Below are 12,935 nucleotides of genomic sequence, written 5' to 3'. Positions count from 1 at the left end.
GCCGCCGCCATTTCGGGCGCTGCTGTGAAGCTGAAACCGGAGCCGGTCCGCTGGGCGGCGGGCGCCGGGGGCCGGAGGGGCGCGCGCGGCGGCGGCACCCCAGCGTTTAGGCGCGGAGGCAGCCATGGCGGGCAACTTCGACTCGGAGGAGCGGAGTAGCTGGTACTGGGGGCGGCTGAGTCGGCAGGAGGCGGTGGCGCTGCTGCAGGGCCAGCGGCACGGGGTGTTCCTGGTGCGGGACTCGAGCACCAGCCCCGGGGACTATGTGCTCAGCGTCTCAGAGAACTCGCGCGTCTCCCACTACATCATCAACAGCAGCGGCCCGCGCCCGCCGGTGCCACCGTCGCCCGCCCAGCCTCCGCCCGGTGAGGGACTGACGGGACGGCGGGCCCTGGGCGGGGTGAGGGCCGCGGAACTCCCAGCCTGGCTGGCTGGTCCTCCAGAGCGGACCCTCGGGGGTCGTAGGCAGAGGGCTGGGTGACCGTGGCAGGGGCCCGCCGGCTACTCGGGCTCTCTCCCACCCGGGGAGCAGGAGTGTGGGGGAGGAGGAGCCGCGGATCGAGGCCCCGGGGTGTGCCTGGCGAGGGCAGCCCCGGGGAAGGGGAACTGCTTCGGTCCCAGGGTGGGGCTGGCTCTCGGGCCAGGCGCAAGGGTAGGGCAGGGCAAGGCAACGTGGGGACAAAGAGCTGAGGGAGATGTTGGCACTGCGGGGGCATCACTTGGCAGCGGCGCCCAGAATGAATCCGATAATCCTACAAGTGGCTTTTAGGCTGGAAACGTTTCCTGCTGTGTTGGAGAGCCGGGTTTGGCCGTGCTCCCCTGGTGGCCTTTGGTAGGAAGTCACCACATACTGGCCGGGAGGGATGGAGACACCCTCAGGAAACCGGTCAGTTTTTTCCTTTCTTGGGCATTTTTCCAAAATCTTTGTACCGTCCTCTTCCCCCGTGGAGGACGAAGGTGGTGAACTAAGTGATAGAAGAAATAGTGGTAGAAGAAAGCCTTCATTGACCAGCCCAACCCGGTTTAAGGCGATGCCTGGCTTATGTGCAAGAGATCTAAGCGTCCAGAAGACTGTCCGCTGTTAGAGGGTTCTGGTTTTCAAAGTGTTTAGTGGAGGAAAGGCATTTTATTCCAGAAAATAAACCAGAAGTGAGGCAATGGAAACAGACCCTTCCCTGGAAGTGACTGGAACTTCATTTTCCTTGGACTTAAACATTGTCAGTGTGTACTTCAGGGCGTGACCTTGCTCAGTAAGATGGGGCTACGGGCTGTCTTCCTGGATATTGGGAACAGATTCTACGCCAAGAACATAAATTACCTGCGCTGGGTTTTCCTTGCCAGAGATCCCCGAGATTGACTGTCTTACCGATGCCGTTGGAGTTGATTTGGAAGTGTTTTAAGGGAATAGATAGATGCCCTTAGTATTGGAGATCTGTGAGGTACAAAGTAATTCTGGGATTCTCATTTTATGTGTACCTGTGTAACAGCATCAGGAGTCCTCGTGCCTTCACACTGTTGCCAAGTCGAAGCGGTTTCTTCTTGGCCAGCTGAGACTGGGTTCAGTCTAGTCTCATATGAATCAGGAAGCTCCTGAGCCATCCTTTGTAGACTTGCCCTTGTAGGATAGTTCTAATTTAGATTTACTAGCTCCGGCCAGAAATAAGAGAACTGGATAGGCAATCTCTTTGTTGTTAACACATAGCAATTTTTATTTTACGTTTTTCTAAGACGGAGTCTCGCTGTGTCACCCATGCTGGAGTGCAGTGGCGCGGTCTCGGCTCATATTGATTCTCCTGTCTCAGCCTCCCAAGAAGCTGGGATTACAAGCACCCGCCACCATAACCAGCTAATGTTGTATTTTTAGTAAAGACGAGGTTTCACCAGGTTGACCAGGCTGGTCTCGAACTCCTGACCTCAGGTGATCCACCTGCCTCGGCCTCCCAAAGTGCTGGGATTACAGGCATGAACCACCGCGCCTGGCCAACACATACCAATTTTTTTTTAATTTTTCTTATTTATTTATTATTTATTTATTTATTTTGAGACGGAGTCTCTCTGTCGCCCAGGCTGGAGTGCAGTGGCACGATCTTGGCTCACTGCAACCTCTGCCTTTTGTGTTCAGGTGATTCTGCCTCACCCTCCCGAGTAGCTGGGATTGCTGGTGCGCATCACCACCACGCCCAGCTAATTTTTTGTATTTTTAGTAGAGATGGGGTTTTACCAGGTTGACCAGGTTGGTCTTGAACTCCTGACCTCAGGTGATCCACTCGCCTTGGCCTCCCAAAGTGCTGGGATTACAGGCGTGGGCCACCACACCCAGCTTTTCAGGTGATCTGCCCACCTCAGACTCCCAAAGTGCTGGGATTACAGGTGTGAGCCACCACACCCAGTCCAACACATAACCATTTTTTAAAAATGAGTATGGGGTCTATAAGCTCACAAATTATTCTCGATCTTTCTCATTGTGGCCAGTTTAATAGTATTATGAGATGGGAATATTGATGTACCTGTGTTGGCCCTGAACCAGATATATTCTACTTTGATGCCACCTGCATGGTATCTGGGGTTTTGCATTATATGTAGTCACATGATGGCAAACTGTCATTGAAACTCACTTTTCAGCCTTTTGTTTGTGTTTGTTGGTTGCCAAAGTTGAAAATGGCAGCAGGCAGGTTTATTAGCTTGATATTTTTTCACATCTTAGCATAACGATTTTATGTCTCAACACTTACCTTAATAATGGAGCACCACCTTTTCAAAACAGATAAGAACTCAGTTCCTTGGCTGAGGAAAGAAGGTGAAGATTGCCAAAGTTTATGGATGGGGTGTGGAAAATTCAGGAGTATTGTGATAATTCTTTCTGCCATGTTGTACTCCATTTTCTATGATTCAGTTGCTGTCTTTTTCTCTCTTCTGAGACAGGGCCTCTGTCACCCAAGCTGGAGTGCAGTGGCGTGAACACAGCTCACTGCAGCCTTGACCTCCTGGGCTCAAGCCATCCTCCCACTTTAGCCTTCTGAGTAGCTGGGACTCCAGGCGTATCCACCATGCCTGGTTAACTGTTTAAAATTTTTTTGTAGAGATGAGGGGTCTCATGGTATTGTCCAGGCTGGTCTCAAATTCCTGATCTCAATAGACCTCCCGCTTCAGGCTCCCAAAGTGCTGGGATTACAGGTGTGAGCCACTGTGCCTGGCCAGTTGCTTGCTGTCTTTTTTTGTTTTTTTTTTTGAGACAGAGTTTTTACTCTTGTTTCCCACGCTGGAGTGCAATGGCGCGATATTGACTCACTGCAACCTCTACCTTCTAGGTTCAAGCAATTCTCCTGCCTCAGCCTCCTGAGTAGCTGGAATTACAGGTGCTCACCATCATGCTCAGCTAATTTTTGTATTTTTTTTTAGTAGAGACGGGGTTTCACCATGTTGGCCAGGCTGATCTCAAACTGCTGAACTCTGATGATCCACCCGTCTCGGCCTCACAAACTGCTGGGATTACAGACGTGAGCCACCACGCCTGGCCCGTCTGTATAACCTCAGAATTACTTTGTACCTCACAACTCTCAAGTACTAAATACTGAATCTTTGTTCTCCCCCTCACCAAGTCCTTTTGAAGTCACACAGAGAAATTTCTTGAATTTTAGAGAGGCGTATACAATATTAATAACTAATGTTTATTGACTGGTCATTCTGTGCCAGGTACTTTGAGTGCTTTATGTGCCTTATTTCACTTACTGTCTAGGACAATCTAGTGAGATAAGTAATATGATCTCCATTTATTAAAATATTCCCATTTTATACAGGAGGAAACACTCATAGATTCAGTAACTTGCTTAAGGTCACACAACTAGTAAATGACTTTCAGAAGTTGAACCTAGGCATTCTGACCTGAGAGCTGACCCTTTTACACTATACTCTGTCAAAGCCAGCGTTCTTTTGGCATCTCAGCAGTTCACATAGAGGTCCGTATCCTCAATATCCTCAATACTTTGCCTCTGCCCTGGAGTCTAAGACTTGGTGTTTTTTTGTTTGTTTGTTTGTTTGTTTGTTTGTTTTGGACGGAGTTTCACTCTTGTCCCCCAGGCTGCTACAGTGCAGTGGTGCAATCTCGGCTTACTGAAACCTCTGTTTCCCAGGTTCAAGTGATTCTCCTGCCTCAGCCTCCCGAGTAGCTGGGATTACAGGCATGTGCCACCGTGCCCGGCTAATTTTTTTTTTTGTATTTTTAGGAGACATGGGGTTTCACCATGTTGGCCAGGCTGGTCTCGAACTCCTGACCTCAGGCGATCCACCCACTTTGGCCTTGTGTTTTTTTATCCCACCCCCCACCCCCCCCACTGTGTTGCCCAAACTGGAGTGCAGTGGCTGTTGACAGGCACAGTCATAGTGCACTACAGCCCTTAACTTTGGGGCAGGCAACCCTTCTGACTCAGGCTCTGAGTAGCTGGGACTACAGGCACATACAGCCGCATCCAGCCCAGGTTTTTTAAAGACTAGAATTAAAGAATGGCAAGAAGAGGCTGGGTGCAGTGGCTCACGCCTGTAATTCCAGCACTTTGAGAGGCCAAGGAGGGTGGATCACTTGAGGTCAGGAGTTCGAGATCAGCCTGGCCAACATGGTGAAACCCCGTTTCTACTAAAAAATACAAAAATTAGCTGGGCGTGGTGGTGGGCGCCGGTAATCCTAGCTGCTGGAGAGGCTGAGGCACGAGAATCACTTGAACCCCGGGGGCGGAGGTTGCAATGAGCCGAGATCGTGCCACTGTCTTTATCATTCAGACAATACACATCTGCTATCTAAAGTCAATCATGAAGAAGCTTTTTAAAATTGTTATTACTTTTTTTTTTTTTTTTTGAGACAGTGTCTCGCTCTGTCACTGAGGCTAGAGTATAGTGGCGCGACCTCGGCTCACTGCAAACTCCACCTCCTGGGTTCACGCCATTCTCCTACCTCAGCCTCCCAAGTAGCTGGGACTACAGGCGCCCGCAACCACGCCCGGCTAATTTTTTATATTTTTAGTGGAGACGGGATTTCACTGTGTTAGCCAGGATGGTCTCGATCTCCTGACCTTGTGATCTGCCTGCCTTGGCCTCCCAAAATGCTGGGATTACAGGCATGAGCCACCGTGCCCGGCCTGTTTGTTTTGTTTTGTTTGAGAGGGAGTTTCGCTCTTGTTGCCCTGTCTGGAGTGCAGTGGCGGGATCTCAGCTCACTGTACCCTCCACCTCCTGGCTTCAAGCAATTCTCTTGCCTCAGCCTCCCAAATAGCTGGGATTACAGGCATGCACCACCATGCCCAGCCAATTTTTTTGTATTTTTAGTAGAGATGGGGTTTTGCCATGTTGGCCAGGCTGGTCTTTTTTTTTTTTTTCGAGACAGAGTCTCGCTCTGTGACCCAGGCTGGAGTGCAGTGGCGCGATCTCAGCTCACTGCAAGCTCTGCCTCCCGGGTTCACGCCATTCTCCTGCCTCAGCCTCCCGAGTAGCTGGGACTACAGGCGCCCGCCACCACACCCGGCTAATTTTTTTGTATTTTTAGTAGAGATGGGGTTTCACCATGTTAGCCAGGATGGTCTCGATCTCCTGACCTCGTGATCCGCCTACCTCGGCCTCCCAAAGTGCTGGGATTACAGGCGTGAGCCACTGCGCCCGGCCCAGGCTGGTCTTTAACTCCTGACCTCAAGTGATCCGCTCGCCTCAGCTTCCCAAAGTGCTGGGATTACAGGCATGAGCCATCGCGTCTAGCCTACAGAGTATATTTTGTGTACACAGTACATACGTGAAAATATATGGAATGGCTTAGGTGTCGTCTTTATCTTTTTTTTTTTTTTTTTTTTGAGACAGAATCTCACTCTGTCGCCCATGCTGGAGTGCAGTGGCGTGATCTCGGCTCACTGCAAGCTCCGCCTGCCGGGTTCACGCCATTCTCCTGCCTCAGTCTCCCAACTAGCTGGGACTACAGGTTCCCGCCACCACGCCTGGCTAATTTTTTTGTATTTTTAGTAGAGATGGGGTTTCATCGTGTTAGCCAGGATGGTCTCGATCTCCTGACCTCGTGATCCGCCCGCCTCGGCCTCCCAAAGTACTGGGATTACAGGCGTGAGCTACTGCGCCTGCCCTTATCTTATTTTTTATTTTTTTTTGAGTTGGAGTCTGGCTCTGTCACCCAGGCTGGAGTGCAGTGGCGTGATCTCGGCTCACTGCAAGCTCCAACTCCTGGGTTCACACTGTTCTCCTGCCTCAGACTCCCGGGTAGCTGGGACTACAGGCGCCCGCCACTATGCTCTGCTAATTTTTTTGTATTTTTAGTAGAGACGGCATTTCACCGTGTTAGCCAGGATGGTCTTGATCTCCTGACCTCATGATCCGCCCGCCTTGGCCTCCCAAAGTGCTGGGATTACAGGCGTGAGCCACTGCGCCTTATTTTTTAAACTTTATTTTTTGAGACAGAGTCTTGCTCTGTTGTCCAGGCTGGAGTGCAGTGGGACGATCTCAGCTCACTGCAACCTCACCCTCCCGGCTCAAGCCATTCTCCTGCCTCAGCCTCCTGAATAGGTAGCTGGGATTACAGGCATGCGCCACCACTCCCAGCTAATTTTTTTGTATTTTTAGTAGAGATGGGGTTTCACCATGTTGGCCAGGCTGGTCTCGATCTCCTGACCTCAAGTGATCCGCCTGCCTTGACCTCCCAAAGTGTTAGGATTACAGGCGTGAGCCACCATGCCCAGCTGGGTATTATTTTTAAAGGCATGGGTACAGAATGGGCCAGTGATTCTCAATGTTTTCCGTTGAACCTGTTTTTAACTTGTCTTGGGTCCTCAGCTCGCATAGGCTTTCTATGGTGCCATAGCTTGGGAGTTCCCTGGGGCCCACAAGGAAGGGCTTGGTCAAGTCTACTGGTCACATTCTGGCAGGTTGGGCTTCAAGATGGACCTCCTTGGAATTCTTGCAAGAAACTAGTTTTTTCCTCTTGGAACAGCTAAACCTTTCAGGTTGACACAACTGAAGGAGTGTGAGTTAGGAGAGTCGTTATAAGCTTGAGCTGTGGATCTTGGGTTGGGCCTTATTTACCTGCCACTTACTACTTGTGTAACTTTGGGCAAATTGTTTAACTTTTCTCTGCTTCAGTTTCCTCATCTGTGAAGGAGGGAAATAGTAATACTAATCTCATAGGGTTGTTGTAATGATACTGCATATTAAGTACTGGCATATTAAGTACTCTATAAGCATTTTATGTATATTAATCTTAATAACATAACTGTGAGGTGTGAGGGCTTTTGAAGCAAAATGGAAAACTCTTCTCATCTTTGAGAGGCTCTGGAATTCATGGTGGATGGTAGGAACTGGTGAAACAGTTTGTCTTAGGGAGTAAGTGCCTGGGTGGGGTGCATCCGTAAGTGTGAAAGGACCTGGAGTCCAGCACATGGAAATAAGATGGTGCCTCCTGTTACCTGCTCATCCCACGTGTTGTGCTAGCGGGTGGAGGGGGGCGTAAAATGTGCTTCATTTTGAAGGCGTGGGACAGAAGCTAGGGTGGTAATAGTTTGTGATACTCCCTCTAGGTAGTGAAGAGCTACATGCCAGGATGGCAGCTGGGCCAAGCCACTTCTCTGAAGGTAGCGTGAGACTGCCGATGGCCCTGTTGCTCAGGCTGGTGTGCAGTGGCTCCGTCATAGCTCACTACAGCCTCACTGGAGGACCCACGCTGGGCTTGCACTCCTGGCCTCAACAGATTTCTCCCAAAAGATTGATTAATAAATCAGTTTTTTAAAATAGAGAAAAAATAAAGAGATCCTCCTGCCTCAGCCTCCCAAAGTGCTGAGATTACAGCTGTGAGCCACTGCACCTGCCTGACCACAGAACTTGTGAGAAGCATGTTGAGATCCTATGGAATTTTCTCTGGGAAATGGTGCAGTGGGCTCTGGATTTGAGGATGAATTGAAAATTGCAGAAGGAATTTGGAGGAGAGGTTGCTTTTTATTGAGCACCTATAATGTACAAGCCACTTTTGTTTTTTTTTTTTGAAATGGAGTCTCGCTCTTGCCCAGGCTGGAGTGCAATGGCGTGTTCTCGGCTCACTGCAAGCTCTGCCTCCCAGGTTCAAGCAGTTCTCCTGCCTTAGCCTCTCCTGCCTTAGCTGGGACTACAGATGTGCACCACTATGCCCAGCTAATTTTTGCATTTTTTTTTTTTTTTGAGACGGAGTCTCGCTCTTTCACCCAGGCTGGAGTGCAGTGGCGCGATCTCGGCTCACTGCAGGCTCCGCCCCCCGGGGTTCACGCCATTCTCCTGCCTCAGCCTCCCGCGTAGCTGGGACTACAGGCCCCTGCCACCTCGCCTGGCTAATTTTTTGTATTTTTAGTAGAGACGGGGTTTCACCGTGTTAGCCAGGATGGTCTCGATCTCCTGACCTCGTGATCGCCCGCCTCGGCCTCCCAAAGTGCTGGGATTACAGGCATTAGCCACCGCACCCGGCCAATTTTTGCATTTTTAGTAGAGATGGGTTTCACCATGTTGATCAGGCTGGTCTTGAACTCCTGACCTCAGGTGATTTGCCTGGCTCTGCCACCCAAAGTGCTGTAATTTTCACCCAAAATTACAGGCGTGAACCACCACGCCCAGCCTCTAGCCACTTTTAGGAACTTTATTAGGTATTTGACCCGATTTTGCAGAGTCGGGGGTGAGGCACACAGAAGTTAGATCACTCAGACAGCTAGAAACTGAGAGCCAGAACGCAGCAGACCTGCAGAGGACCATCCTCATACCCAGCATATTTAGAACATTCTGTTTGCTTAGGAGGCCATATATCTTCTCAGATGGAAGCCAGTGGCCTTCTGTCGCCCAGGCTGGGTACAGTGGTGCCATCTCTGCTCACTGCAAGCTCCGCCTCCCGGGTTCAAGCAATTCTCCTGCCTCAGCCTCCCGAGCCAGTGGCCTTTTTAGCATTTTGTATTGGTGGGTATTTATCTAAGCAACCCCTGTAAATACCATAGGCAAAGAAGGAAGGGAGGGAGCAAGAATTGAGGAAAGATGGGAAAAGAGAGGGCTGGGTGTGGTGGCTCGCGCCTGTAATCCCAGCACTTTGGGAGGCTGAGGCTGGCTGATCACTTGAGGTCAGGATTTTGAGACCAGCCTGGCCAACATGGCAAAACCCTGTCTTTCCTAAAAATACAAAAATTAGCCAGGTGTAGTGGCGGGCACCTGTAATCCCAGCTACTCGAGAGGCTAAGGAAGGGAGAATTGCTTGAACCTAGGAGGCAGGAGGTAGAGGTTGCAGTGAGCTGAGATCACACCACTGTACTCCAGCCTGGGCAACAGAGGGAGACTGCATCTCAAAAAAAAAAAAAAAAAGGAAAAGAGAAAGTGCTGTGAGATCAAGGAGAGACTGGCCCGCTCTTGTGTGGTAGCCCTGTTAGAAGTGATTGGGCCTATTTTAGCCCACAGAGCCCTCAGGTGTTCTTCTTGAAACCTTCAGGGAGGGAGTGGCCTTGTAAAAATGGTCGTAACCTGAGGCTTGAAATGCTTGGATGGCTTAGAAGTAATGGGCTGAACAGGTACTGAGAAGCCAAAAGGATATCCTCTCCCTGTGTTGATTCTGATTTCCGTTTGTGTGACTTCCTAACTCCACGTTCAGAATCCAGCACGGGGCGATGTAGAACAAGGCATTGAGGTTTTCCAAGTCCCAGATAGCTACGAGAATCCTGTCGCTGCTTCTGTTCTCTAGACTGGCTGACTGTGCCTCCTTCCTTTCCCGCCCTTCTGTTTCCTGCCTTTGGCTGTTTGTGGTTGGAAGGAGAGGAAAGAGAGAAAAGGAGCCGGAACACACAGCCATGGTGAGGTTTAGGCTTATCTGGGACTTACGTGTGTTCTGTTCTCCTCCCTTCCTTCTGGAGTTTGGATGAATGAAGCTTGATGGCCCCCAGCAGTTCACAGAAACGGTCATTTCTCTGTGAAATTATTATAGTGTCAGAATAGAAAAATAATTTATAAGTACATCAAAGGTTTTCCATGGCGTTTTGCTTACATTTCTATGTCTATTGGGATTGCCAAACAAAAAGAAAGTCACGGCCGGGCGCGGTGGCTCACGCCTGTAATCCCGGCACTTTGGGAGGCCGAGGCGGGCGGATCACAAGGTCAGGAGATTGAGACCATCCTGGTTAACATGGTGAAACCCCGTCTCTACTAGAAATACAGAAAAAAAAAGCCGGGTGTGGTGGCGGGCACCTGTAGTCCCAGCTGCTTGGGAGGCTGAGGCAGGAGAATGGCGTGAACCCGGGAGGTGGAGCTTGCAGTGAGCAGAGATGGTGCCACTGCACTCCAGCCTGGGAGACAGAGCAAGACTCCGCCTCAAAAAAAAAAAAAAAAAAAAGTCATAGCCCAGTTCACACTATTGTGGCATTTGAACAAGAAGAGAATTAAACCTGCTTCCTACCTTTGTGCCAGATGATCTGCCAAGTTTTCTCTCACTCATCTTTCAGAGGGACTTGGCTTAGTAGTCTTATTTGTTCTTTCCCCGCCAAAATGCATTTCCCTCGGCCTACTGTGGTAACTGAGGAACCATAACAGTGGGTGGCAGGGGCTGGTTGCTGTCCTTCTTCCAGTGGAGAGAGTACCTTGGAAGTGTTCACAGATGGTCATAGTTGCTCGTGGTGATTCTGTTGTATCTCAGGACACAGCGTGTTGTTGGAACTGTCTTTAGCAGGAACATAGATCCAGGTGAAGGTGAAAGCCTGGTGGGGAGGTTGTCTTCCCAAGACATGCCGCTTTCTCCTTGTTCACCAACCACACTGTGCTTGCCGTGTTATCTCCAGCAATCCTGTCAACTTCTCTGAGCTTCTCCAGTCTAGGAGGGCATTGTATTTAGCTTCTCTCCAGCACTTCAGAGTTATGCTTATTAAGATAATATCTGGCCGGGCGCAGTGGCTCATGCCTGTCATCCCAGCACTTTGGGAGGCCAAGGCAGTCAGATCACAAGGTCAAGAGATCAAGACCATCCTGGCCAACGTGGTGAAACCCCATCTCTAGTAAAAATATAAAAATTAGCAACACTTAACTGAGCACTGACCTGCCAACCACTGTCCCAAAAGGACAACTAATAGAACACCTTGGCATGTAGTTGGGTAAACCTTAGCAAGGGAGCTTTTCTCCACCCAGTTGTGATCAGAACCATTTCTAAGCCATGGGTGCCCAGGTGGCCTCCCTACCACTCTGCCCTAGAGTTTTCTTGACCAGGCATTGCTAAGTAGGTCCCTATGCTTATCACACTGACCCTGTCCTTAACAGTTTCTCCATAGGCCTGAAAGATCACCCACAATTAGCCTAATGGTGATAGGCAAGGTAGCCATGAATCTCCTTGACTACCAGACTTGAATAGGAATTATTCTCCATCAGTGATCCTCCTCAATAAAGAGAATCTCCAGAATATAGCACCTCCGTGCTCTGCTACGGTCATAACCAAAATCCCCCGTCCAGTCCTGCCCTCGGAACTTTTGCAATCACCTTCTATTGGTGCATGAGGAGTGTTTGCCATAGAGGACAGTCCTGGCACTTGTACCCCTTTCAGTGTCTTAAATTGGAGAGACGGCCAGTATTCCTGAGTCTGGGCTGTTCACTGTTTTAAGCTGACAGCCGTGAATTCCACAGGTGGACTTTGGGTAATATGAAAAATGTACGGCTCCCCTTCAGACGGTCTCGTCATTCATTTGGATGGAAAGAGAAGGCACTCATCAGTACTCTTTCTACCCGAAGGACTTTTCATTGGCTTCCAAAGTTAACATTCTGTCTTTTTACCTCTCTCCAATAGTGGAATGAATTTTTTTTTTCTTTTGACGGTGTCTCGCTCTGTCACCCAGGCTGGAGTGCAGTGGCGCAATCTCGGCTCACTGCAAGCTCCACCTCCTGGGTTCACGCCATTCTTCTGCCTCAGCCTCCCAAGTAGCTGGGACTACAGGCACCCGCCACCACACCTGGCTGATTTTTTTGTATTTTTAGTAGAGACGGGGTTTCACCGTGTTAGCCAGGATGATCTCGATCTCCTGACCTCGTGATCCACCCGCCTTGGCCTCCCAAAGTGCTGGGATTACAGGTGTGAGCCACTGCGCCTGGCCAAGTGGAATGAATTTTAAATGTACCTTTTCTGATCATACTGGAAGAATTGTGTTTTTTTCTTTTATTCTTTTTATTTTTTGAGACGGAGTTTTGCTCTTGTTGCCCAGGTTGGAGTGCAATGGTGCGATCTCAGCTCACCGCAACCTCCACCTCCTGGGTTCCAGCGATTCTCCTGCCTCAGCCTCCCAAGTAGCTGGGATTACAGGCATGAGACTCACGCCTGGGAAATTTTTTTTTTTTTTTTAGTAAAGACGGGGTTTCTCCAGGTTGGTCAGGCTGGTCTCGAACTCCCGACCTCAGGTGATCTGCCTGCTTCGGCTTCCCAAAGTGCTGGGATTACAGGCATGAGCTACCACGCCCGGCCTTTTTTTTTTTTTTTTTTTTTTAATTGAGATAGGCTCTTGCTCTGTTATCCAGGCTGGAGGGCAGTGGCACAGTCTTGACTCACTGCAGGCTCCGCCCCCCAGGTTCAAGCAATCCACCTCAGCCTCCAAGTAGCTGGGACTAAAGGCGCGCACCACCCTGCCTGGCCTTTGTATTTTTTTCCGTAGAGATGGGGTCTTACCGTGTTTTAGCCAGGATGTTTCTAACATTGAACGAAATAATTAGGTCTCTAGCTGGGCGTGGTGCTACACACCTATAGTCCCAGCTACCCAGGAGTCTGAGGCAGGAGGATGACTCCAGGCTAGGAGTACGAGGCCACGGTGTACAGTGATGGTGTCTGTGCATAGCTACTGCAGTTTAGCCTGGGCAGCAAAAACCTGCCTCAAAATTAACAAGACCAGGCATGGTGGCTCATGCCTATAATCCAACACTTTGGGAGGCCAAGGGGG

The 12,935-nt window shown here is 49.9% G+C and overlaps 1 protein-coding gene across 2 annotated transcripts in view; it reads left to right on the top strand.

Moving 5' to 3' along the window:
• Positions 1-12,935, top strand: part of CRK (CRK proto-oncogene, adaptor protein) — a 35,450-nt gene continuing 22,515 nt past the window's right edge. For both annotated transcript variants that reach the window (XM_032137868.2, XM_032137867.2), the window contains exon 1: positions 1-365. In XM_032137868.2, the coding sequence (XP_031993759.1) occupies positions 125-365 (241 nt within the window). In that variant the 5' untranslated portion in view covers positions 1-124. The remainder of the gene's footprint in view (positions 366-12,935) is intronic.

The sequence above is a fragment of the Hylobates moloch genome, unplaced genomic scaffold (assembly GCF_009828535.3).
Source record: "Hylobates moloch isolate HMO894 unplaced genomic scaffold, HMol_V3 SCAFFOLD_19, whole genome shotgun sequence".
NCBI classification, from domain to species: domain Eukaryota; kingdom Metazoa; phylum Chordata; class Mammalia; order Primates; family Hylobatidae; genus Hylobates; species Hylobates moloch.
Note: the sequence above shows the minus strand (reverse complement) of the source record. Positions and strands in the feature narration are given on the sequence as shown.